The sequence below is a fragment of the Panicum virgatum genome, chromosome 3K (assembly GCF_016808335.1).
Source record: "Panicum virgatum strain AP13 chromosome 3K, P.virgatum_v5, whole genome shotgun sequence".
Taxonomy (NCBI): domain Eukaryota; kingdom Viridiplantae; phylum Streptophyta; class Magnoliopsida; order Poales; family Poaceae; genus Panicum; species Panicum virgatum.
This window is the reverse complement of record NC_053138.1, coordinates 61939921-61966427: the sequence shown is the minus strand read 5'-3', so window position 1 is coordinate 61966427 and position 26507 is coordinate 61939921. Positions and strand designations below refer to the sequence as shown.

General features: G+C 47.3%; 4 protein-coding genes and 1 pseudogene across 8 annotated transcripts; 1 reads left to right on the top strand and 4 right to left on the bottom strand.

Annotated features, from left to right (window-relative positions):
* Positions 1-620: 620 nt before the first annotated feature.
* Positions 621-2689, bottom strand: LOC120701599. Its single transcript, XM_039985582.1, has 3 exons — positions 2049-2689; positions 1751-1972; positions 621-1646 (listed from the first exon to the last, which is right to left on the bottom strand). The coding sequence occupies exons 1-3, from the start codon at positions 2547-2549 to the stop codon at positions 798-800; spliced, it is 1572 nt and encodes a 523-aa protein (XP_039841516.1). The 5' UTR covers positions 2550-2689; the 3' UTR covers positions 621-797.
* Positions 2690-7178: 4489 nt separating this feature from the next.
* On the top strand, positions 7179-8862 carry LOC120700130 (phospholipase A1-Igamma1, chloroplastic-like). The gene has a single exon (XM_039984325.1). It carries the CDS (start codon positions 7252-7254, stop codon positions 8596-8598), a length of 1347 nt encoding a protein of 448 aa, XP_039840259.1. The 5' UTR covers positions 7179-7251; the 3' UTR covers positions 8599-8862.
* Positions 8863-10602: 1740 nt separating this feature from the next.
* LOC120701145 lies at positions 10603-12573 on the bottom strand (annotated as a pseudogene).
* A 3907-nt stretch (positions 12574-16480) lies between these two features.
* LOC120700129 (mediator of RNA polymerase II transcription subunit 19a-like) lies at positions 16481-21447 on the bottom strand. 5 transcript variants are annotated; one of them, XM_039984323.1, is made up of 8 exons: positions 21126-21447; positions 19540-19607; positions 18406-18692; positions 18079-18318; positions 17915-17974; positions 17708-17844; positions 17541-17639; positions 16481-17039 (listed from the first exon to the last, which is right to left on the bottom strand). In XM_039984323.1, exons 2-6 carry the CDS (start codon positions 19568-19570, stop codon positions 17800-17802), a joined length of 663 nt encoding a protein of 220 aa, XP_039840257.1. In that variant the 5' UTR covers positions 19571-19607; positions 21126-21447; the 3' UTR covers positions 16481-17039; positions 17541-17639; positions 17708-17799. The 5 variants fall into 5 exon arrangements, with proteins under 5 accessions (XP_039840257.1, XP_039840258.1, XP_039840254.1 ...); XM_039984324.1 differs by having other exon boundaries at positions 17553-17639; XM_039984320.1 differs by having other exon boundaries at positions 16481-17639.
* A 1506-nt stretch (positions 21448-22953) lies between these two features.
* On the bottom strand, positions 22954-26274 carry LOC120700128 (hydroxyproline O-galactosyltransferase GALT2-like). The gene is made up of 7 exons (XM_039984319.1): positions 25458-26274; positions 24753-24985; positions 24356-24646; positions 24103-24231; positions 23842-24015; positions 23645-23752; positions 22954-23563 (listed from the first exon to the last, which is right to left on the bottom strand). The coding sequence occupies exons 1-7, from the start codon at positions 26272-26274 to the stop codon at positions 23357-23359; spliced, it is 1959 nt and encodes a 652-aa protein (XP_039840253.1). The 3' UTR covers positions 22954-23356.
* Positions 26275-26507: the final 233 nt, after the last annotated feature.

The window sequence follows — 26507 nt, the reverse complement described above, 5'->3', positions numbered from 1 at the left end:
TGACTTCTTAGCATAGAGGAGCATAGTTCCAACATATGAGAACTAAGAAGCTAGCGCTTGAAATCAATTATAGCCTTGCAGGATCTTTGACGAGAGCATAAATTATAACCTGAAAAGATGACAACCAAACTAGTTTTTAAACTAAAGGCAGATACACGTGTGAAAAAGAAAGGCAAGATATTGCAATGTGTACTAATGGAATCTTGGTCACCAAAGTTCCAACCCTAAAGAGATTGTGTAAGATAAAAATATCTGCACCAATGCAAAAGTATAGCTTTAAACTTTGGCGTTCGAACATGCATGGAAGGTATAACTGGCGGCAGGACAGCTGCCAAGATGCATTAGAAGAAATTTTTTAGATAATGGCATTTTCCGGCCTCTATGATTTAACGTACACATCCTTCAATTATTACAATTTTTCCAGCTTCAAAACCTAGAATAGCAGGAGAACCAAAAAAATTTATTGCAATGATACTTAACTCATATATAATACCATCGGTTGAAAACAAACAAACTTGGACACGCTTCATGCCACAATTTATGCATCTGTAGTTGCGACTGTAATCTAAAATAGTTGTTCAATAATGGAGATGACCCATCATTAAATTGCACACGATACAAACAAAATAAATTCCTAATTTCATAACCATACAATGTTCGAAACTACAAATAAAATCTCATACACAAACGACAACCACATGAATAGGTAAAGCACATAAATAGTCTAGCAATAAAAAAGTCCGTCACACACATAGTCCAATCATATATAGAGTCCATACAAGTATAAATAAAACAAACTAATCAGAGTCGCCTTCAATCAAAAGCTCTCCCCAACCATCATCATTATCATCTCCATCATCTTTGACTACAGCTTTCCCCTTTCTCACCTCAATTTGGGACACTATGACCTCTACTTCTGCTGCATTCATTGCCCACCACTCGTCATCATCTCCATCATCAGGAACATGGTCATGCTCAGAAATACTCTTCCCTTTGTCCTGGGCCGGTAAGTCTTCTACAATTGACTTCATTGCCTCCATTTGAGTACCTCTAACACCCAAAACCTCCGTGCTCGCGGATGACACATCCTTCTCAACGTTGGGCACCTTGTGTGGCAGATCGGCAACTAGGGCCTGCATTGCCTCCATCTGAGCCTCCTGAGCTAAATCCTCCATCTTTTCCATTTCTTTCATCCTCTTGTTAGCCTCCAATTTCTGAAAATATTCTTCCCAAGAATCCTTTGGGTATTTAGCTTCCGTATCAACAGTAAAACATTTCTTTGCTCTTTCCTCCCTTAACCTCTGCCTCTCCAACTCCTCCTCCTCCTCCTTCTTCTTCTCATAATTTGCCAAAAGCTCCCTATCTGTGAGGGGCCGTGGGTACTTGCTTCGGTTCCTCCTCCAATAAACAATGCAATCCTCAAGAGTTGCCTTTTCTGCTGCCTTCTTTCCATACTCACGCCGTAGGTCTTGGAGTACAGTCCCTGACAGAAATGACTCAAGGGGCAAAATAACTTGGTAATCCTTCCTTAGCTTCAGTTTTCTATTTATAGTGTCTCTAGATTTCCAAGGCTCTTTTGTTCTGCCCAATTGCAACATTAGCTCATACCGGCCTTGGAACCACTCCCAATCACATGTCCTTCCCTCCTGAAAAATTATTAAGAGCCAAACATTCAGAAATGTTAATATACCAAGTACTAGCACAATGACATAATCATAAGGAGTTTCAACTTTGTCGTTAATATACGAACCCAATACTCTCCGTAGCTATTGCCACAGTAATATCTGTAGCCAAGCTCAGAAGGAACTACGCCTTTTGTGGCCAGAATACCACACTTGCATCGAAGACTAGGAGTAGTTGTACATGGCCATGGCTTCTTCCCACTCTCAAATTCTCGCACTTCCTCTTCTGTCGGCCAATGGGATCTACGACCATAAATATACTCATTGAAGTCACATACCGGCCATCCATCCTGCATGACACATAACATTAGCGAGCATCTACTCCTGTAAAATTAAAGAATCAATGCTACGCTACATGACACTTACTATAGTCTTTAGCGAGCATCTAAAAAAGGGAGTGAACTTTGGAGGGACACCAATATTGGGCCTTTGAAGTTTGGCACGAACACCGCAATGACATTTGGGAGGATTGTTCACACGATATATAGCAGTTTCTTGCTTCTCTTCCTCTGTCATAGGTGGTGGATTTGGTGGGGGAGGGACCCATCGTCTAAACTCATTGTACGCCCACGACTCTGACCGATAATAAGGGAACATCCGAATTGTAGGATCAAACTTATCCGGACCATCGATCCACTGAAAGAAAAAGCAGTGGCAAGGATTCAATGAATCATTCCACTTGCATATGTAGAATGCTCTATCGGCCGTCTTGGGATGCCTCGATTGCTTCACCTCTGCCAGCTGATTGCCCGGTTCACAATGACAGAATGGAACTGGAAGGGCATGAGGGACTGGGGCATCCTCATCACACTCGGATGGGTACTGTCCACCACCAAGCAGCTTGTACCGGGCATCGCTCATTGCCATGTGCACTGCAGATACATAAATTCAATTGCCATGTGAAATAAAAAAACTTATGGAAACAAAAACAAAATAATTATGGAAACAAAGTATATACTAATTAAGCACAATATACCAGCGCTCAAAATATAATATGTACATTCCTAAAACTATGAATAAAATTACATGTAACTCATATTAACATCCTCACTACTCAATCCTAGAAATCATATTAATCGATGCATGCACGTACTACCTCACGTCCAAATCGAGAGCAGAGTACCATCTAAGTATCATCTAAAATCCTAATCATGATAAAACTATCAACAACACCACCATTTCTCATATCAAGAACCTAACCCTAATTAAAAACCCACAAATAACTACTCATGCACACAGTTAAACGATGAGATATTAGGGGCAATACCTTCGGGGAAGGGTGGGGAATGATTCCCCGTACTTTTCCCCCTCAAAAATTCCGATTTTGGGGGGGGGGATATGGGGTGGTGGCGGCGGCCGGCGGGGACCCTGGACGCGCTGTGGTCGGGGTGGAGCGAGGGAAGGAAAGGGAGGGTGGGGGAGAAGGGGCCGGCGTCCCAGTACATTGGCCTTGTCGCGCCAGGCCGCATGGCGCGACAGAAAGCATCAGTCGTGCCAGTGCATGTGGTGCGACAGGGAGGGCCACGTCATCGCCGACGCGGCGCAGCGCTGTCTCGGGCCGCCAGCGTGGCCACCCTATCGCGCCACATGCACGGGCGCGACAGAGGTTATCTGTCGCGCCATGCGGACTGGCGCGACCAAACGGGCTACGCTCTGTAAATAAAAACCAATACGGGTTAAACTTAAAATATTATTAAAAAAAGGTTAAAAATAAAAAAATCGGGAATTTGTCTCACCTATTGAGCTCAGTGGTTCTTCAATTTTCCAAAGGTCTGCCCAAGGCAAATGTAAGCACTTAGCTAACATTTTGCAGGCAAAATAGCATAACCCAGGGGATATGAACCAATAAGAAAACATATGCAGAATCCCATCCTGACATACAACAATAGTTGGTCCGATTAGTTTAATCAGCAAGAAGTTACAGCTGAGCTGGAAAGTGAAAGTTTTTCTTTTTTTACTAATTAAACCATGATACAATTGAACTTTATTAATTTTCTTGCAACTATACCATTGTGCAACTGCCTGAAGTATTATATGTGCAGCACGAATATTTAGACATCATGCAAGCATATGACTGGATCACGACAAGCATTCAGGCAAAAAGGTTACCAACATGGTATATTCAGGCATGAACAGATCCAACTCACTTACATATTTAGAGATTAACAAACTCACATATGAATGCACACCTCTGCAATGTTTAAGGTATGGAACTCTCACATGAAAGATATATACATGATCATACTAAAACAAGTCACCTATGTTAACAAATATATCAGTGATAATATTATATTAACAAGCCTTAAAACTCAATAAGAAACTGGTATGTTCTATATTCTCCAAGTACACAACTTTATATCTGGCAGTCAAACTCAATCTAAAACCGGTATGCTCAGCAGCTAGGAAAATAACAATCTATTGTATATTCTCCAGTCAAAACTCAATTCATTTGTCTAGCATCAGTAGCTTTGCTTAAAATAAAAATTAGTAGGTTTGCTTGGCCTTTTATGTTTATCAGTTTTTACTTGGAATGATGTACTATTTGGATTGTAAGAAACTACAGAGCAATGGTAAATCGTACTCCATAACGTGAATGAGCATAATTGGTCAACTAAACAACAGATCAAGATGAACAATACAGATAGGAGGAAGAATACCTGATACAAACTTCAGCTTCCGTTAAGGGGAAAAGAAGTAGCAGAATACAGAGAGGAGGGAGAGATGTTGTGCGGCACCTCCGAACTACAGCAGTTATTGGTAAACAGGGAAGTCTTCAGGTCGAAGATGACGCCATCTGCTCTAGTGCGGCCACCTCCTCTTCGCTGCAGGGAAAAGGGCGAGATGATGCTGCAGGGACAAACAGACGTGGATTCAAGCCACGGGACAAGAAGCTTGACAGGGAGGAGATTTGAATCAGGAGATAGATCTGACGCAAGTGGTTGCGGCCCACTCAGGCTCGATAGATGCGCAGGCGCTAGGGGGGCGCCGGCCAGGGGCGCAGGCGCAAGAGAGCCGCCGGCCAGGGGTGCAGGCGCCACCTCCGCCACGGGTCGACATGACCGGGGCGGAGCGGGCAGGCCGCTAACGCGGCCAGGTGGAGCGGCGACGCTGCGCCAGGTCAACACGTCCGGGTTACCTCCACTGGTCGATGTGCCCAAGCGCCGCCGTCCCCCAGTCCTTGAGACGCCCGTCCGCCGCTCCCATGTCGTCCTCCCTCGTGGCGGCGCGCGGCCACCACTTCCCCTCTCCCTTGGCCCCCCTGCACAGCAGCATAGAGGCGCGGCAAGGGCAGCGTGGCGCGGCTGCAGCATCAACTGGCGGCGGCCAGCGCGCAGCACACGCAGGGCCGCGGAGGCTGGCGCGGGGCGGGGCGCCGCCGAGCGGAGCGGGGCGGCGGGGCGGACAGTGCGAGCAGAGCGTCCGGCGCGGCGGGGCGCGAGGGGCCGGCGTGAGCGGAGTGGAGCGAGCTGAGCAGGCGGCGCGGGGCAGCTGGCCGCAGCCGTGTGGGGGACAGCAGCTCGGGGCCCCACCCGCCGCCGGTCCTCTCGCTGGCCACCGGATTTGGGGGAGAATAAAAGAGAAAAGAGAGGAGGAGAAAAAAAAGAGAGAAAAGAGAGGGGGGAATCGAACCGCGACCGAGTGACAGAGGGAGCGCGGGAGACTGGGAGAGGGAAGCGGAGGGCGGATGTGAGATGCGAGTGAACCAAAGTGGAATGAAAATTCGGGTCCGTTGAGTCTGGCGGATCCTTACATTTCCGACCGTTGATCGCGTTGAAGCCTCCCTGGAAGACATCTGAGCCTTTGATTTTGATGGCGTTGGAATTCTGGATGGATAAATTGGGGTGTACCAGGCAAAACTCATCTCTGTGGGGGGCAAAATCGTGGGTGGCCCTAGCTAAATTCAATCGGTGCGTAGATGGTGTCATGGCCCACACCATTTGCTCCGTGTACACCCACTGTTGGGCCAATTGATTTGTCATGGAATTCTCTCGATTGATGGCTAGAAATTTAAAGCTCGCGGCGCTGGCTGCTGTGCTGGCCATCGTCGTCCTCGTCCAGTCGTCGTGGTCATCGTCAATGCAGTGACCCACTCATTGATGCTCTCTGCCTGCTGCAGAACATGGTGCCGAGCTGCTGATCCCTTCATGATTAGGCACGAACATTGGGCCCCCTGTTCTACTTTGTTCTTGTGTATTCAACAACGTGCTGCTCGTCTTTCTCTAGGATATATCCATCCCTTGCGCGAGACGTCTTCCAGGAAAATACAGACGGCTTTGTCATATGCAAGCTTTTTCGAGCACACGTTGAAAGGGAGTAGAAGCATAAAAATTTTTTCCATCTGCTGATCCAAACGCTTTGTATAGGCTTCAGTCGTTTTCTTCTTTGAGCAGGCATCTCTGAGCACTTTTTTTTTTTGCGGGTAGGGCATCTTTGAGCACTTGATGGCGGGCCTTTTCATTCTTAGCCACGCGTCGTGGGAATTCGGCTGAAACAAAATCCCAAATGTCCGAAAGAAAAAAAAAGGACTTTTGAATTTGGGAGAGCTGAGTTTCATTTATTTATTTATTTAAGATGCACACAAGTACAAGCCAACAACGCACCCATGCCCGTCACACTAGAACCGGAAGGATGCCCTCTTTCTAATTGAACGCATAAGCATGTGTGATCTTAAATCAGTAAACACAAACACCAAGTTAAAAAGTTATAACTCAAACCCTAGTCAACTATATGAGAATTCAAATCACTAATAATTTTTTTTTGAGATTACACAGTACAACTTAGACACTCTAATAACCATTTATTTGGACTATATGAGCATCCAAATCACTAATAACCATTTGGCCAAACTTCAGGTTGCAAGTGACTCTAGAATTTAAGCGAATATAAAAGGATCCCAAATATTTAGAAAGCGACATACATATTGAGCTGTATTATTCACACCCATCTGCTTTACATATATATATGTATCAACCTATTAATTTAAAAACCTCACACGCCGAAGAGACTCCCTCCGTCTCTAAATAATATAATTGTTGCCGTTGGTGTGTGTGGCACAAGTTTAACTCGATTTGTAGAAAATATGTGTAACATTTATGTCTCCAAATAAATTTATTGAAAAATTAGATTAAAAAATCTTTGTAATGATACTAATTATGCACTATAAATATTATTATTTTTAATATATATTTAGTTAATGTTGTTTATCGGAAAACAAAAATGATAGGGGCGGAGGGAGTATACAACTTGTCTTGTCGCCTGTAGTCAGACTAATAGACAAGTTGTACTGTAAAATAAGTTGATCAGAGCATAATGATAGTGTGAGCGCATGCTTGCACTCGTGGTAAAACCGTAGCTGATCACCGGTCTCAGAACAAGCTAGTGTGAATGTGAATGTCCAATTAGGGTTGGTCTTGAACTCGCGTTGACATGGAAGGTTCCTCCATACCACCTGATCGGCTTGACTCTCGTTGACTCGCGTGCTATGTATACCACCTACTGTCTCGCACTCTCGCCGTCAGCTCGTGCCCACGAACCACTCACTCTCTCGCCGCGCACGGGCTACCTCGACATGGCCGCCGGGCTGGCTCGCTTCTTCTGCCTCAACGGCGGCGCGGCGTTGTCTCCCACGCGGCCGGCTGACGACGACATCTCTTCCCGGCGCGCCGAGCTGTACGGCCCGGGCGTCGACTGGTCCGCGCTCCTCGACCCGCTCGACGCCGGCCTCCGCGGCGAGCTGCTCAAGTACGGCGACCTCGCGCAGGCCACCTACGACGGCTTCGACTGGCGCCACTGGTCCCCGCACTGCGGCACCTGCCTGCACGGCCTCCGCCGCCTGCTCCCGGCGCTCGGCCTCGCCGGCCACGGGTACGCCGCCACCGCCTTCGTCTACGCCACCTGCGAGGGCGGCCGGGTCCCGCGCTGGCTCCGGCGCCAGCTCCACGCCGACGCGTGGGATGGCCACGCCAACTGGATCGGGTACGTCGCGGCGGCCGGCGCCGCCGAGGCGCGCCGCGCCGGGCACCGGGACATCGTCGTCGCGTGGCGGGGCACCATCGCGCCGGCCGAGTGGGCCCTGGACATGCGGACCCGGATGGTGCCGTTCGAGCTCGACGCCGGGAAGGACAAGGGCGCCAGGGTGGCCGAGGGGTTCCACACCATATACACGTCCAGCAACGCCGGGAGCAAGTACGGCGCGCGCAGCGCGCGGGACCAGGTCGCCGGCGAGCTCGCGCGGCTGGTGGGCCACTTCCGCGGCCGCGGCGAGGAGGTGCGCGTCACCGTCACGGGGCACAGCCTCGGCGGCGCGCTGGCCCTGCTCGCCGCGCGCGACGCCGCCGCGGCGCACCCGGACGTGCCCGTCGCCGCCGTCACCTTCGCCGCGCCGCGCGTCGGCAACCGGGCCTTCTGCGCGGGGCTCGCGTCGCGCGGCGTCCGGGTGCTGCGCGTCGTCGTCCGGCACGACGTCGTGCCCCTGGTCCCGAGCGTGGCCCGGGCGGTGGTCGACGCCCCGGTCTCCAGGGCCCTGGCCAAGCTGTGGGCGCGGACGGGGCGGCCGCCGGCGTGGGCGTACGTGCACGCCGGCGACGAGCTCGAGCTCGACGTGAGGAAGTCGCCGTTCCTCAAGCACGCGAAGTACGACGTGGTGGGGCTCCACAACCTGGAGACGTGCCTGCACCTGGTCGACGGCCGCGAGGGTGCCGCCGGCGCGTTCCGGGCGGGCGCGCGGCGGGACCCGGCGCTGGTGAACAAGACCTCCGGCATGCTGCGCGACGAGGAGCGCGTGCCGGCGTGGTGGTACCTGCCGGCGAACAAGGGGCTCGTGCGCGACGCGCTCGGGCGGTGGGTGGTGGCGGAGCGGGAGCAAGACGACCTGCCGGTGCCGGACGACCGGCTGCCGCTGTCAGAGCTTGACTGACACGTGGGATTTTGTAGTGCTCGAGATTGTTACACACTGGATTACTGGAACATGGCACAACTTTGTAGAGTACGACGTGACACCATACCATCTTGACTTTGTAAAGCTGAGTGTAACAACCAACAATGACTGGTATGGAGTACTGCAAGTAGTGGCGAAGCTAGAGAAAATTGGAGTGGGGTGCAGTTGTCTTTGTGAGTGCATACAGTTGAGTTATGGTGGTGCAAATATAGTGAAAATTTAAACATAATCACTATTTTCCCATTTTCTAGGAGGTGTATTAGCACCCGCTAAAATGACAGTATAGCTTCGCCCGTGACTGCAAGTGCGTAAAACCTGACGACGCACTCATTGAAACAATATGATCGATACCATAAGAACAAGTTTGGAGGCCAGAGGCGGCATTCAAATAATCAAATTAGTTGCCCGTTCCTTTTTTTTAAAAAAAAGTTGCCGGGCTATATCTGTTGGGCCGCCTGCTGGGCCAAGATCCACCTCTGAGCCCATGGCCCTCTCGGTGCTCGCTGACCTAACCTACCTCTAGCTAGCGCGGACGCCGCAGCCGACGGCGGTTCGGCGGGCCGGCAGCCGGCGATGCCATGGGCAAAGCCACGACGGAGGGGGCAGAGGCGGCGTGCGGGGAGCGGACGGCGAGTGCAGAGCCACCGCAGCCACGCGGGCCAGACAGCGGGCGGCAAGCACCGTGCTGCGTGCCGGTGCCGACGGGAAGAGTTACGCCACGGCCACACAATACAATCACACTGATTCGACGAAGATGGATCGGAAGGGGGGAAGAGCAAGTTCAGCACCAAATGTGAGGTACCTACTGCGATTTGCGATTTGCGATTTTTCTACATTGCTAATAATCTGTGCCGTACGTGCTAGTTATAAATTGCAATGCACCACTCATGTCCTTTGCTGAAGAGTGGCATCCTAACAAAGACAAAAAGACCGAGTGTCTGACGTGCGATTGTAGAGGGTATTGAGAGGACACGCGGGCTCAGCAGTAGTACTGGAGGAGGGTATTTCTAGTTATGATCTATATAGGTGTCGTGTCAATTCTAGCGGACGCCATAGAAAGTCCTATGCTATCATGAATCAAAATGAAGATAAAAAGAAAAACCACACATTAATAAGAGAAAACATAGATGCCCTTCCAGTAAAACCCCAACACAAAAGTACTTTGTACTGTGCACATATGCTCTCTATGTGTGTTAGTTCACATTAGGCCTTGTTTAGTTCGTGAAATTTTTTGGATTTTGGTACAGTAGCACTTTTTTTGTTATTTGACAACTAATGTCCAATTAAACTAATTAGGATTAAAAGATTCGTCTCGCCGTTTACGGTTAAACTGTGTAACTAGTTATTTTTTCCAACTGCATCTAATGCTCCATGCATATGTCTGAAGATTCGATGTGATGGGTACTTTAGGAAATTTTTTGACAACTAAACATGGCCTTAGTATTTTGTCTTTTTATTTTTGCATAGTAATTTACGAGCTCGTTTATAAGCATAAAATATTAAAAAAAAATGAGAAAGCTTACATCCTAATAGGAGAAAATCACAAGGGCCGTCCACAGGTCAAGGCATATATATATATACGTACCCCAGCTCATAAATCGACCCTGTATTATTCTGATATTTGAATATTTCCATACAAGAGTAGTCAATACAATACTCAGTGGCGTAGCTAGCCCAAAATTTTAGCTGGGGCAGAACAGAGAGCAAGCTGACGAGCCGGTTCACCATCTCCGCCAGCGCCCACTCCGCCGCGTTCGACGGGTTGTCCACCGTCGCGATCATGATGTCCTGCGTCGGTGGCCAAGGCAGGATGCCCGGACAGACATAGATGTGTCAGCCATCAAGATTCCTACGTGCGTCTGTTCGTTTTTGTTCGCTCTCGGCGTGGCGTTAATTAAGAAGCTCTTGTCATTGTCAGCCTCGGAAAGCTGCTTTTAATTAAGAAGCTAGCTTCCTTGTTTAATTTGTTTTCGGGTAGCGAACGAAAGAGAGCGTGGTGGTGGCATGAGCATGCAGCGAGCTAGCTTACAATGGTCTGCGCCTTGATCTCCTCCACGGTGAGCAGCGGCCGCCCGGCTGCGTCGTCGAGGGAGGCCAGGACGTCGAGGAAGTCGGCGGGTTCCCGGCGCTCGCCGGACTTGCGCAGCCGCCGCCACTCCTCCACCCGCTCCTCCACGACGGGGTCGTGCAGGCGGCCCAGCGTCCGCACCACGCCCCTGACCACCCGCTCGTGCCCGTCCAGGTCCAGGCCCACCAGCGCCGGGAAGTAGTCGGAGACGCAGAACGCGTCGAGGTAGCTGAGCGCGGCGAAGAGCGCGTCCACGTGCTCCGCCTCGTCGCGCCCGGGCCCGCCGCCCGCCGGCCTCGCCGAAGTGCCGCCGCCCCAGGGTGAGCCTCCGGATGACGTTGCCGCAGGGAGGGGTTCCGCTCCGCTGCTAGCTGGGGCAGCTGCCCCACCCTGCGGTATGGGAAGCTCCGCCCCTGACAATACTTATGCTCTCCACTTGTTGCCCTGTGCTATTTTGCATATTTATAAATACATATATTATATATATTGTGCAAACTGAGTTTTTAACAAACTACTTTCACATATTTTCCACATTGGCAGTATGTGCAAACACATGGTTTAGACTAGTATATCATTTAACCTTCTGTCAACTTTGAATCATTGGATGTCATATTGTTAATCCAACGGTGGAGACAATACAAACAATAAATGGCATGAAAACCACGAATTGCATTCAGATTTTCCACAGTTGAACTGCTTTATTTGAGCTTGAATGTGACTATGTGATGCTTTCACGCTTCAAGTGTTCATGGTAACATATGTTCATGCTACTCGTGCTCATGATGATTTATCTAATGTTCACCTTCTTTACTTTATTTTTTTTAGGATTCTGACCCTTTTTCCTTTTATGAGAGCAATTCTTGTTTCTTGCTTGGTCTTTGGTCTTTGTTAGGATGCCAATCGCTTGCTCAGAATCAAAGCAGTTCTTGGCTTTCTCTTTACTACTTTGCAGGTCACAAGAGCTAAAGAATAAAGTAAGACTAAAACCTTTGACACCAGTTTGTCACCTGCCCAGTCGAAATCTTGGTAGTTTTATAGTTTAAGAAAACTCATTATTTACTGTTTTGTTTGATGTTCTTGATCTTTACATGTTTGTATGTTAGTAAACAACTAGCGGAGATGTACGTGCCACAGGCACGTATTTAATTTTCTTTCCATCGAGCAATAATTTTAATTTTTTTAATTCCAAAAATAATACATGTCTTTCTTTTTCTTCCATAAAACAATGATGTCAATTATTATCCTTCCAAAACAAATAACGACGCGAATTATGGGTGAGTGCATGAAAAGGAAAGTAGAGTGTGTGTGTTATGAACCGTAGTTCATAGGGGGGATAAACAGCGCCAAGAAGATAGCCGGGCGGAGTCGGCTTGGAGGGGGACTAGACTATTGGGGAGGCTTTAGATTAATTCTTCTTCATTGATTGATTGATTGATTCCCTCAAGGAGGTACAGCCCATCCTTATATAGATGGGAAGACTTGGCCCTTAAGTAACTAACTCAATCTTATCTAATCTAATCCTTATCCAACTAATCTTATCCCTAATCCTATCCTTATGGCCCTCTGGGCCCCCTGCTGCCGCCCCATAACATTCCCTCACCCTTCGAAGACAGCTCGTCCTCGAGCTGTAGTGGAGTTCACGGCTGCATGCTTGACGGCTAACCCAATCTGCACCTGCAAGTGCAACCCTAAATAGAAGCCTTTTACATCTCGGCTTTAATTTATTTGCAACTAAAATAAAGAATCTAATTTGTGCCATGGTTAATCCTCCTGGATCCCATGGGAACAACCTCGTCCAGGCTGCCAAGGCCAAGTGCCCTGCACACACAAGGCAGTCTGCCCCTGCAACAACTGCCGCAAGCCTCGGTGGAGACGGCGCAGCCCATGGCCCTTGAACTGGCAGCCGCTACACCTCGTGGAGGCAGGCCTTTGGTGGCTGGTGGATCAGGGCGGCAAATTGCAGTGGATGATCAGCCAGCCCTGATGAAGGCCTTGTCGCCACCTGCGCCGCCTGTTGTCGCCGCGTGAGAAAATTGCGGACTGCAGCCTGCTGTCGCGCCGCCGCTGCAACTTCCCGTGCATGCCGCCGGGCCAGGAAACCACGCGTCGCAGCCTGAAGACGTGTCGCTGCTGCCGCGCGGCGGTCGGACTTCCGCAGCGCCTCGACCCGCGATTGACGTCGCGCCAGGAGTCCGCGTGCAGCCGCCTGCAGCCGTGTCGCTGCCGCTGCACGGCGGTCACACTGAATCTGCGCACGAAGCAGATCCTGGAGCTGGAGGATAGCGGATCGGACCTCCCTAAGCTCCGCAAATGCCTCCCGCTGTCCCGCACTTCCGCAGCAGAAGCCATGGGAAAGGATCCCTGACTCGTGATACCAGATGTTATGAACCGTAGTTCATAGGGGGGATAAACAGCGCCAAGAAGATAGCCGGGCGGAGTCGGCTTGGAGGGGGACTAGACTATTGGGGAGGCTTTAGATTAATTCTTCTTCATTGATTGATTGATTGATTCCCTCAAGGAGGTACAGCCCATCCTTATATAGATGGGAAGACTTGGCCCTTAAGTAACTAACTCAATCTTATCTAATCTAATCCTTATCCAACTAATCTTATCCCTAATCCTATCCTTATGGCCCTCTGGGCCCCCTGCTGCCGCCCCATAACAGTGTGACAAAGGAAAGTAATATGCAGGTACAAGAGGTGGGTAGATGAATGCTTGGTGTAAAAAGTATTAGGATTTTGGTGGAAACATTTTCCTTCTATCAATTTCGTGGGTTTACACCCTTTTTCGTCAAACTTTTGGTCTGACAAGTGGGACCTCCATGAGGGCCTGAGGGGTACGGTGGGCCTAATCTTGGTGAGAAAGGATTTCAATTGTTTCAACTTTTATAGTATAGATAGATATGTTATGGTTAAATTAAGTTTGAAAAATGTTTAAGACTAATCCTAGGTCAAACTAATGGGAATAAGTGCTCCACAATTTAATAAATTTATCAAAAATCAACATTGCAGATTTCCATTCTAAAATATACTGCAGCTATCCTATAACATGTTTAAATTATATTTGGCCATTTCTATAGTAGTGCAACTTCAATTTCAAATGAAGTCAATTGATAGGTCAACTAGTGCAAGGATGGTCATATACTCAAGAAGCTTATGTCTGACATGGTATTTCGATCTACTGAGCCTCTGTAGGCCTTTTACTCTCGTTGGTATTGGGTTAAAGAACAGCATACACTGGACGAAGCTTCATCATGCATGAAAAATTATTGTGCTTGAAGCTATTGAAATGTATAGGTGCACATCACTACCCCGAGATCGACTTGAGCAACTGAGAGACAGGAGTTGCTCCAGTAAAAGGTAAAAGCTAAGTTCGAATCCTGAAAAAGAAAAGGCTAGCTAAAGAAGAGAACATTGGTATTGGTATATATACAGCTTACCTCGACTAGCTGTCTGCAGCACCACTCTCACTCATATCTTGGCCGGTTGTGTTAGCACAGAAAGCTTGTTGCATCGAAGAGAGATCTAGCAGTGCATATTGATAATGCACGGGTCTCTCTCGAGTGCCATGGATTGGTGGGACGAGTGGAAGCTGCGTATCCTTGTCTTGTGCAGCCTGTTCGTCCAGTTGTTCCTCCTCTTCTCTGGATATGTGCGTACTTGGTACATCCTAAGATGGCTGAGGGTTGTCGTGTGGATCTCCTACATAGGCGGTGATGCCCTGGCGGTCTACGCGCTGGCCACCCTCTTCAACCGCCAGAAGCAGCAGACGACGGTGGATGGAGGAGGCAACGCTCTGGAGGTGATATGGGCGCCTGTCCTCCTCATCCACCTCGGCGGTGGGCGGTCTATCACTGCCTACAGCCTCGAGGACAACGAGCTGTGGAAGCGGCATACCATCACCCTGGTGTCCCAGGTCACGGTTGCCCTGTACGTCTTCTGCAAGTGGTGGTCCGGCGAGAAGAGGCTCTTGCAGGCAGCGGTGCTGCTCTTCATCGTTGGCATCATCAAATTCAGTGAGAAGCCATGGGCCCTCCGGAGGGCAAGCTTCCGCGCTGTGGCCTCCACCAAGTTGTCCCCGCCAAGAGGAAGAACTGCTGCCTGGCATCTTCTCTGCTGCACCAATTTCCTGGAGCTACTACCAGGATCTAGGGAAGACAAGGACCAAGAAGCCAGCTACTCGCTGAAAGAATACGTCAAAAAAGCACAGGTCTGCGTAAAAGAAGGGGCAAAGGCAAGTGACAGTGATCAATTCAAAGAGCTCCAGAACAATAAGATTGCTGTGAATTACATATATAGGACGTTCCTTGATCTATCTGCTCCATACTCCGTTCGGCTTCACTACCTGCATTAATTCGTGTGTTCGCTGCTGCTGATCCTGCCCTCGCTTGGCACCCGGTTTCTTTTCCTTAAATATTTTGAGGTTAAGTGTGTGTTTCTCAAGTTGTGATGCTTTCAATAAGCTGCTCCAGTCGAGTGTGGTAGGCAGCGCTCCCATGAGTCATCGGAGATACATGTACTATGTTTGCTTGATTCTTTGTTTGCTCAAACCCATGTGTGCTTGTGCCCTTATATGGGAGTATCAGCTTTTAAATGTACTGCTGTGTATTACTGTGTGAACTGACACCGCCGGTTGATCTTAAAACTAGGTGGTAAATGCTGCCAGATGATAGATCTTAAAACATGCTCTGGGATATGTTCCCTCGATGCTAGAATCTAACCATTCATGTACACTAGCAAATATGCCCGTGTACAGCATGAATGATTATCATACTTTTGCATGAATCTTTGCAAGCTGCACACACGTTATACAGCATGCTGTCCATCCATGCGTTTTCTACGTTTTCTCTGCAGGAATTCCTATGTGTTCTAAGTACATAGTTTCAACTAATGTTGCAGGTGTACAATGAATGATCTCCACTTATCCCACCACCGTATCACTTGAGAGACCTATGTGTAATGTGTTACGATGTGTTGGAAGATCTCAAGATATGGTAGATTATAATTGTGTAAGCAATACAATTCGCTCATGTATAATCCGCACTTGAGGCTCAGCAATATATCGTCGACCACCATGCAGCATGCGGGGAGCATTTCTAGTTCAAGTCCAGCCAGCAGCCAACAGCTTCAAATACAAGACTTTTGGCTTTCCTTCACGTGTTTGCTAGAATGTGGTCCAAACTAGTATAGTACATGGTCATGTGCTTGTCATGATAATCTTCTTTGATCTTTGGTAATTTTTAGGATGCCTATCGTCCTTTGCTTGGTTTTAGAGCAATTCATTGCTTCCTCTTTACTATGCTTCAGGTCACACTAAAGGAGTAAAGGTTGTACGGTGTACATGCATATATGATTACAATTTTGAAGCAATTGTACACTAAGGAGCTATGGAAATAAATCAAGGCTAGACCGACCCTTTGGTCCCCATTTGTTTCATTTGAAATCTTGGTAGCAGTAACATTATTCCTGCAGGGCTTGTTACACCTAGGGGTAGTAAAGGGTCTAAATATTTAGCCTGCAGAATTAAGGATCTAGCTCTAAAAGGGCTGGGTTCTTATTTTCTGCAATTTTGAGTTAAAAATATATAAATACTAAGTTGAATTGTGAAGGAAACGTTAGGATCATGATCCATTATCATCCCTAAATTACAACATAGGGTGGGGGTGGGAGTGGGGCATGCGAACATTGGCGACCTCCCATGGCAGGTGGGGGCCCCCACAACCAACTTGAGTCCAAGAAATCAGAAATGATCAAGCAAAAAAAAAAGGTCGCATTTAGACGCGAACTAGAGAACTTTGTAATACATCCATTAGCAATGAAACCGTATTCATGGTTAAACAAGGAGCACTGGTCCCATTTAACCCCACTCCTTCCATCCATATGGATCAGCCACAGTTTCACAAGGAAACACACTTGCCACATACGATAAACTTGGGACTGACGACCAGCATTTAGCTACTGATTAAACAACAAATCATCCCACTCTATGAATCAAGATTGGCACAAGAAACACAAATATGCTTTGATTCCCTGCTCTCAGCTACATCTCTAGGCTGCACATTCTATATCTGTCCACTACTACTACTCAATGTACTCATGCTACATCACGAGTTCAATTAGAAGCCTATTTTGGAAGGGTGCACTGGCCCTAGTAATCGAAACAATCTTGTTGCAAGTCCTTTCAAGTGTTCCTACAACCAGTTATTCTTCAGGGAGGAACATAAAGTCGCAATGGTACAATGGATTAGTCCCCTATTAGTATTAACAAATACAACTTTCATCAGAATGGATGCTGCAAGACGACCTCAATTATGGTGTTCTCATCAAACAGGTTCAGTTCATGGTAATGATACCTACACCATGCAAACAAGCATAAAAGTTAGGCAGATTCTTCAAAATACAATGATTTACCATATTTTTGTGAAAGTGCTAATTATGGAAGACTTGAGATTGACATGCCTTTTTTCTATGATGCTAAACAAGTGCACTGTAAGCCTGCAAGTATTTTCATTAATATATTATTATGCTCCATATCAATTCATGTCTCTTTTGGTCTCTGAAGGAACATATAAGATTTAACTCTCATCTTAGCAAGTGAGCACAAAGGGGGGAAATAACAGTTAAAATTAAGTGCCCGTGTAGAATCTGAGTAACTGTTTGCCATTGCATATTCGGATGCTCCAGAGGTGCAGGCAGGTAAGAATCAAATGAGACTAATGTTAGGATCTTAGGGGTACCAAACAAAAGGGAAGTCTTATCCACCTCATGGACAAATAAAGTCACCAAGTGTTGGTCTATGCTTCAGTTAAGCTTAAATGAATATAAATATAGCCTGATTGGCTTAAAAGCACAACCAAACAATGCACCTCTTACTGAAACATTTGCATCTTCGTGTTTTCACCGGTGGACAATAGAGCAACCAAAGTAAGACAACCTATGCAAGCCAAATATCCCTGAACATACAATATCTAAGTGAAGTTACAGGAAAAATAAATTGATATTGAAGTAAAGAAGCACGTACCACCATTCTGCAGAGTTTTGATGACAGAAACCATCGGAGTTTCCTTTTAACAGCAAGTTACAAGGATTGAAGACTAGAACTAGGAAGTGTAGTTAACTAAGTCCATTCCCCATTTCATCGGTTTTGGAACTCTTGTGCTGCCATGATGTGCCAAGTTAACAAAAATAAAATATGCTCACCAGTAAGGAGACAAATGACAAGCAATACCTTACTCTTCTTGTGCTTATGCACATCCGCCGAGTCCTCCATTCCCTCATGCTTCCTCTTCTGATACAGTCCATGGACATTGCACACCATAAGGTATATAGTTTGACACGATGAACACGACTTTGGAGTTATTGGAGTTTTAAACAGACAGAAAACGGACCAACCTTATCATGATGCTTCTTTGAATGATCGCCGCCAGAATCATGATGCCCACTTTTATCCTTTTTCTTATCTTTGTCCTTGTCTTTATCTTTATCCTTACTCCGGTCTTTATGCCGATGTTTATGCTTCTTATGCTCCTTATCTTTATCCCTGTCTTTGTCTTTGTGTTTTTTATGTTTCTTCTCTTTGTCCTTGGACTCACTTTTTGGCTTACCAGAAATAGTAGGTATACCCTTTTCAGCCTGTTGGCATGATAAATGTTGTAAGCAGTACAATAAACAAACTCAATAACATCATATGGGAACTGGATGATAGAAAAAAAATCTTACAGAGGGCAAATCTACTGGAGCTGTTTCTCGAAGCTGGAATGCTTGCCCCAGTATTTCCATATCAAAGGGCTGAATAAAAGCAGGCTTATTCCTCGTAGATGCATTCTGAACAAGTTGATCCAGCTCCATTCCTTCTCCTTTGCGAATTTCAGTGTCTCCCACGACATTATGAAGATAATGTGTATCTGAGATTGCCAGTGGCAAAGGTTTCTTGCAAAAGAAATCATGGTGCGGGAGCAGTTTGTAGTGGTTGATTAAATCAACAGCACCAGAAAGCTCCCTAGGCCCTGAAATGCAGAAATCATACTATTTGAATGTGTTCATAGCAGAGAAACAGGATCGAAAAAAGATAGATGTACAGACAAAATCATCAAGGAAAATTCGTTATAGATTACAAAGAACACTAGTTGCATTATCAGAGAGCAGTTTCCAGTGTGTCGCATCACAAAATGCTTATTATCCAAAAGAACATATATAGTAAATCAAGAATAAACCAACACGAGTAAAAAATGCACACGGTAAGGATTTGAGATAATAAAAAATACCAGTAACCAGCTAGCTACCAGATGTACCAACCTAGAGTGGCAAAATGGACATCAGACCAAAAGGTTTGTATTTAAATTCTAAGCATACGATTATTAGGATTTCATATTCAGCAGTTATATTTGTATTAGTCTGTTATTTTGTCCCGCATATAGATTATGATTTCAGATCATTACTAAACAAATACATCAACAACATCAAAGCCTTTCAGTCCCAAGCAAGTTGATGTAGGCTAGAGTTGAAACCAACAGGAACCACATATCAAGGTTCAGGCACATGAATAGCTGTTATTGATGTTGCTTTCCAGCAGTAACCAGTCAATTGTAATACAAGCCACACAATTAAAATTTTCAGGTGGTTCACTTGGTTGGTGCAAATGTGGTAAGGGTAACTGGTAGGCAGCCTGTGCCAGCTGAACCTAGGTATTTTCCATTTTTGTAATCTATGGTTAGGGCTTATCATATTGCTTATGCATTTGGAGATGAGGCGTCAGGAACTCAACAAAAGGCAACAACCCGCAAAAACTAGCTTTTCGTAAAAAATTTTGGTCCACAATTATTTAATTTTCTGGAGTCTTAACACAAAACCTACCTTTTCCAAACTTCTTTTCATCAGAATCCATCAGATTGGAGCTTGATCTACACGTAATGCATCTTCACCTGAAATTCAGATAAGCAGAAACATAACCACAAATGTGTAAAAGTAAACTGAAATGGTTCTACAACGAGCGAACATGATATTCAATTTATCCCAGTTCCCAGAAATAGACACAACAATATATCTACAGATTCAATCACACAAACATGTTCAATCCCATCATAATGCAAGCATCAGAAGACAACATGTGACTACCTATGATATCACTGTAAAAAATTGCACTGGTTTTCCTTCTTTGTTAGTTTGTTTGCGATGTTGAAGTTACATGTCATGTGTAAAGTACTTTGGGTTTTCTTTTTTTCTTTTTTCTTTTTTTGCAAACCACACCTTATGTTGAGAAACTCTTTAATTGTTTCCATGCAGTACGAAAGTAAGGAAGGGCACCCCATATGTATATATGGAGCACACCAAGTGGAGAATTCTGCCTAGTATTTCCTTTTCCACATTTTGTATGTTCATGAAGTAACCGAGCCAAGATTGATATATCAAAATCAGAGTAAACGAGAAACTTAGCATGGCTGTGTAAATCTATATGTTGGGATACAGAATTTTTGTGTGATATAACACCAAGCCGACCCAAGCTATGAAGTAAGCAGTGCTAAAGTTTGACTCAAATTGGCTCCAAAGTCCAGCAATATAAACTGAAGTTCAGAATGATTCATGTCATGACAGAATATCAGCTTGATACTTGCTCAATTATGAAAACAGGGGCAGCAGTGTCTGCTCTGTTTTCCTCCCTCTGGGGATTTGGGGGTTACATGAGGCATGTTATAGCATAGCATTTGGACTGGAGAAAGGCGTTAAGAAAAACAATTGAATTGATGGTAAGGTATCCTCACTATTATATCACCATCCACATTCTGCTTGTCTGCTAGAGGTATCTCACAAAGATAGGGCAAGCACTAGGTAGAAGAGTGCCAATCAGACAACTAATCTCATGTGCCATGACCAGTGCTAAACGGCAAATATTGCCCCACATATTACAATTGACAAAACATAGCACTACGCAAAGGAACAGCATACCATTATGCTAATTCCATACATACGATGCCTCTGGCAAGATAAGTAGTACCAGGCAAGCATGCCGAAATAAACATCATGGGTAAGGCATTGGTGCTCCAAAGTCCAAAGTCCAAACAGTACAAGTGTAAATCACTACCAGCAGAATCCAGCATGGCAACATTGATAGAAGAACATCAACCATCACTACAAGCCCTGAATGATTAACTCAGTTACTCCAGAAATAGCTCTTGAAACCAGACCCGGCAACCCAGGGCAAACCTAGGGTTTGGAGATTCAGTCGAGCCACCAAATTCTGGAAAAACAAGCAGCAGCTAAATTGACCCTGCCCGCCAAACAAAAGGAGCCTGATCGAACGACACACGGATGGAATGCACTAGCGGGGCACCACGGCGCGCGCGAATCCGCGCCTAACTGAGCCGAGACTAGGGTTCAATCCCTCACTGCCGCAGCAAGCAGTCCGCCCACGAAATGACCTGAGCAAGCTACGGGGTGCTTACCAACATGGCACGGAGCCGATCTCCGCTCCAATCCGCGCCAGCCCAGCGCTAGTAGAGTTCGGCGGCGGGCGCGGGGCGGGGAGCCGCGGCGGGGTCGACGCCTCCCGATTAGCGAAGGAGACCGAAGAGGCTTCCGGGGGGAGGGGGGCGCTGGACCTCAGCGTCCCGCCGGCCGCCGCCGGCGAGTTGCGGCCGCGGTAGAGGAGCCGGCGAGAGAGCGGAGGACCGGGAACCCTCGGCGAGTCGCCTCCGATTTCGCCGCTCGCCGGTGGGTTTGTAATCCGGGTGCTAGGGCAGGGTGGTCTCGCTTGCGACAAGTAAAACCACCAAACGGGTTTTCTTCCTCTTTCGGTAAAGCCGGCCGGTTCAGCACTCAGCAGTCAGAACTTCAGCCGCGACTCCAGCGACCCGCTGTTTCTACATTTGTGCTTTCTGTATACATTCTTCTGTATTGAGTGCACACATGTGCCATCAAAAAAAAAAGTACACACATGTACTACTACTTTCGTATATAGACATAGAGATGTGCAATCTTAATATTTGTTAGTATTTTAGAGCATCTTCAAGAGCTCTTATATTTATGAATAGCTAAACTCTTGATATAGCTATTATGTAAAACAAAATAACTAGCGAAAAAAGAATGAAATTCAACAGCTTCTCCAAAATAAAAAAGAAATGGCTAGCGCTAAGCGTTAGGCAAAGATGCCCAGCGGCATCCCCTGGATAGAAGACGAGGTAGATAGAATTTCTGTTGGGTGAAGATATTTTGTCTCCCTTTTCTTTTTTTTTTGGAGATGCTCTTATAACCGTGTATTTAGATGTGGTATACAAGATGTTATAGTATTATTCAAGTGGCCTATGATGATGCGAATCATTGCCTTTTATAGTTTTAGTAGGAATAAGATATAATACAACAGGAGGCAGTGTAGGTTTTATCTGGACCGTCCATCTGGTCCTAGACAGGGGTGTACCTAGAGACAAATAGAGGGCGGGTGCGGTAGTACATGTATGAAATTGAGATAAACATAGTAAAAAATGTAGAGATTATATAAGCAATTATGAAAATTTTATGGGTGCAACCGCACCCACAGTCTTCAACGTAGCTTCGCCCCTGGTCCTAGAGATGGGATATGTTCTCTTTGATGGTTTGAATTATGTTCTATTGAGGTGCCCGCACCAACTCAAGTGGTTGAGTCTATTAGTTATATTTCAAATGTTTTATTAGTCAGAATGGTAGCACGATTATTTTTTAAAGTTATGTCATATAGTGCGTAAAGCCAATAAAAAAACGGGTGGCATTGATTCTCAGAAAACCAGTTGTTTCAAAGTCGCTCATAAGCACCGCAGCTAGTTTCTTTTAGATCCCGTAGTAGAGTCACAATTATACTAATCGATAGTAAATTAAAAAAAGGAGATAGTCCTTGTTTCCATTTCTATTGACATTCATTCCAGCATTTTTTTTTTTTTGCATTTTGGCAAGCAAGGAACATGCAGTGCAGGAAGTTCTCCCGTAGTTAAGCAGCTGCTCTATTAGGATGATTCTTTTTTGTAAAAAAAATGCCCTCAAGGACATAATCTTTAGAATTGCATCAAGATCTCTGTACTACTGAAGATTGCACGGATATGAATGCAGCTCCAAGGTAAGGTATGCAATGCTCTCGTAAGGGCAAAATTTACTTTTCCCTATCTCAATGCACAAGAGGGCGACAACATTGTAAGCACAACATGTCACCCAAGTCTATCTCCAAAGACAATGATATAACCACTATGGAATCCATCAAATGGGGTGCAATGCATAGCAGATTTATAGAAGTATAAACACACAAGATACCCAGATAGGGAAACAGTTTCTCATTCCATTCATGCTGAGTTGCTGACATAGTGTCCAGTGTCCACAAATAGTGGATACAGATTTGCAGCGTTACAAATGAACTTGCCCCTGTACAAGCAGCCAACGTGGATTCCACTCATTCCTGCCTCATCTATGCATCCACCATTCCACCTCAATGAAGGTGAAGCAGTTGTCCACACGCACACACCCATAAATCTCAGTGTAAAGATCAAAGAACATGTGACATCAAGATGGTTTCTAGGGTTAGTGGATCGGATGGGACTAAAGCCGAGGTTGCAATGGAGATCCTGAACTTTTTCCTCTTGTACATGATCGTTGACGAAGGATACTGGCCGGAAAGCCATCTAACTAATTCCACCTGCACCCCGGGAGCGCCTTGTTATCTGTAGTTACAGCAGCGTGCTCGGCCGGCTGACAGTTTATCCCAGAGGCATAGCATCTGCCTGGGGGACTGGTAATGTGCTGTGAAGTAGTTATCCACACAGCCGAACTGGCAGAACCTCCAGCTATGGACGTACTGCACCGCGGCAGTGGCGTTGTAGTCCTCCACCCACATGCCCATGCTCACGTCCTCCATCTTGAACAGCTGCCAGCAAGAGATCACCATTGGGAGGTGTTAGTTGTAGGCACGGGAAAAAGATGCATTGCAATTGAGAGTAAACCTCACCCTCAGGGAGTGATTTGCATGCCGGGATGCTATGTCTCTCGCAATGTCGATTGAGAGGACATAACCAGGTCCATTGGCATACGGGGGATACACAGCTTCAGGCCATTCCTGTAGATACACATGTTATGAGAAAATATGTGCAGAAAAAGGTTGCAAATCTATTATGTTTACACTGGACAAGCTAGCGCTAAAGGTACCTCATAGGTCACAGCCCACTTGCCACTTCTTAGAGGCCTGTGCAATAGATTCAAGTTGCCAAGATAAAGAGGTAAGGTTCTGTTGTAGGTAGTGATTTGTTGCAATACGATATCCAGCCACACAAAGGTGTCGTCATCACACTTCATGATGTAATCTGCAGTAACATTTTGCACCTGCATACATATGATGGCAATGAGTATTTGCTAATGCTGGAGGATACATTGGCAAGAGATATTTAACACATATGATGCATGACTAACCCCATATTGACATATCGCTACTGTTTTCAGAACCACCAGCTCATACCGGTCGATAAATGGCAGAATGACTATATCTCCAAAATATTCAGCTTCCTTCTTTAGGGCTGCATTTATCTCCTTTCTATGGCTCTACAGAAGCAAGATGGTAAAAAACTCATCATGTTACTGCTCTATCAAGATCCAAGCTAGCATAGCCCACACAATGGCAGCATAAGGGATTGAGTCACTGTGAAATCATGAGAACGTATCTTACCAGTGCGACAAAGAACCGAGCAACTACATTTCCCAATTTAATGGCTGGAAATTGCATCCAGGTTTTCCTAATAGCCATGCGCTCGGCAAAATGGTTTGTAGTAGAGAGGATGCCAACGAAAAGCTGAATTGGTTCCTCTGGCACATGGCGAGACTTCCACTTTTCAGACATTTCCAATACTTGTTGCAGAGAAAAACTAGGATGGGCCCTTGGAAGAGCTGTTGCGTACACATAGTGAACATCTATGCCCCCTGTTACGGCTAAACCTGTCGCATCTTCAAGAGCAAATTCCTGATAAACAGTGACAATAAAAAGGGTGAGCCTAGTGATTTCTTTGCCAGAACCTCATGATATCTCTGTAATGGAATAGATGTTTTGGCAAGGGAACTGAATTTACCATCCTATGAGGAAATGAGGCAACATGGCGGCCTCCCACGTTAATATGGTATCCTTCCACACCAGCTTGGATAGTGAGAACAAACATCTTTCCCTCTGAAAATGGGAATGGCCATGTCATTTCTGGTTTCTTTGCTCGGCCGATAAACCTGTTGAACCATGAGCTAGTCTTTGTTTCTTTTGATTCAACTATGTCCTGCCGCTGCCATTTCTCACATTTTCTGAATCCATCAACTGCAAACTCAACAGACTGCAGGAATAAGTACAAACCAGGTAGCCATAACATAGCAGCAGACAGAAATGGGGTGCAGATTGGTGAGACACAGAGACATGATGCAAGCAATGCGTTACAACATGACTCGTGAAAATGAAAATATTGGGATTCATAGCCACTGGCCAATACATATTGATTTAGCACCTTTGCAGCCTTCCATCAAAGTTTCCTTTTTGTTTTTTGCCGAAAACCTCCACCCTAAACAAGAATAGACGCAAACCAACTATCTAGATAGGTGAGCAATCAACAAGCTTCTGCCTCAAATTATACGAAAGATCGAAGTATGTGTCTTGACAGCATATTATTCCTTACAGGCTACACGTTTCTTGCCATTTCCCAATACCAGGGTGCTTGCATTGCACATGGTTGCTACTTGCATTGTTGTCGTTAATTCGAATTTCGAAACAAAGCATGTTGGAGCGCGTCTCTTACCCTGGTCATCGTCTCTCGAGGGGGTGCCATCACAGCGCTGCGCCCTGCCCCACTGCATCCTGAAGCAGGTGTTCATCTCGAGCACGGGCCGGCCGCTCCAGTCCCCGCGCAGCCGCGGGTTGAGGTGCAGTATCCTGGGCGGCTCCTCGCCGTCGGCGGCGCGCAGCCCGCGGAGCTCCACCGCGAACTGCGCCACCATCACGGTCCCGTTCCCCGCGCTGCTCCGCTCCAGCGCCTCGACGTACTCCGGCCGCGCCGCCCGCGCCGTGCCCACCACCGTCACCGCCGACCCGGCCGCCAGCCCGCACGGCAGGAACGCCGCCGCCGCCGCCTCGCCCCCGCCGAGCGCGAGCGACCCCGGGCACTCGGCCGGGTCCTCCCCCGCGCCGCGGGAGTCGACGTCGCCCGTGAACGCGGACGCCTCCTCCCACGCCCTGGCCCCGAGCGCCCACGCCTCGGCGGCCGTGCGCTCGAGCTCCGTGAAGTTCCCCAGCTGGCCCCACCTCCTCCGCCGCCCCTCGCCCGCCTCCCGCCGCCGGAGGATCTCCCCGGTGATGCGGCCGTACCCGGACACCGCGGCGGCGGCTCGCGCGCGGGGAGCCGGCTGCTCCACCCGCCGCCGCAGCGGCTTGCCCGCGCCGGCGGCGGGCAGGCGGCTGACGGCCGCCGCTGGGCCCGCACTGCCGAAGCCGGCGAGCTTGACGGACACGAAGAGGAGGTACGCGAACGCCGCCGCGGCGAGGAGCGGCGCCAGGCGCCGGCGCGCGCGCAGCCGGCCGGCGCCGAGGAACACCTCGGAGCTGCGCGCGCGCTTCATGGCTCCGGCGGCGGCGGTTCGCCGGCGAGGAGCCGGTGGCCGGGTGGGGGTTTCCGGACCCGCTAGCGGGCCCGGATCCGAAATGGCGGTGGCGCTTGCCGGGTCTGGGAAGTGGTGGTGGAGGTTATGCGATAACCATTGCCAGCTACGGCATTGATGCTGACATGGCGGTTACTTAAGCTCGGTGCCCGTGTCTCGCAGGTGGGTTACTCCTTAATGAATTGCTCTACATA

Coding starts and splice junctions, on each gene's coding strand:
- LOC120700130 (XM_039984325.1), top strand. CDS start 7,252: ATGGCCGCCGGGCTGGCTCGCTTCTTCTGCCTCAACGGCGGCGCGGCG.
- LOC120701599 (XM_039985582.1), bottom strand. CDS start 2,549: ATGGCAATGAGCGATGCCCGGTACAAGCTGCTTGGTGGTGGACAGTAC. Junction 1,973..2,048: donor GATGCTCGCTAAAGACTATA/GTAAGTGTCATG, acceptor TGTGTCATGCAG/GATGGATGGCCGGTATGTGA. Junction 1,647..1,750: donor ATAGCTACGGAGAGTATTGG/GTTCGTATATTA, acceptor ATAATTTTTCAG/GAGGGAAGGACATGTGATTG.
- LOC120700129 (XM_039984320.1), bottom strand. CDS start 19,570: ATGGATTCTGATGAAAAGAAGTTTGGAAAAG. Junction 17,975..18,078: donor CAAAGAAGCATCATGATAAG/GTTGGTCCGTTT, acceptor GGACTGTATCAG/AAGAGGAAGCATGAGGGAAT. Junction 17,845..17,914: donor ATAAGCACAAGAAGAGTAAG/GTATTGCTTGTC, acceptor ACATCATGGCAG/CACAAGAGTTCCAAAACCGA.
- LOC120700128 (XM_039984319.1), bottom strand. CDS start 26,274: ATGAAGCGCGCGCGCAGCTCCGAGGTGTTCCTCGGCGCCGGCCGGCTG. Junction 24,986..25,457: donor CTCGAGAGACGATGACCAGG/GTAAGAGACGCG, acceptor TTGAGTTTGCAG/TTGATGGATTCAGAAAATGT. Junction 23,564..23,644: donor ATGCAAATCACTCCCTGAGG/GTGAGGTTTACT, acceptor TCTTGCTGGCAG/CTGTTCAAGATGGAGGACGT.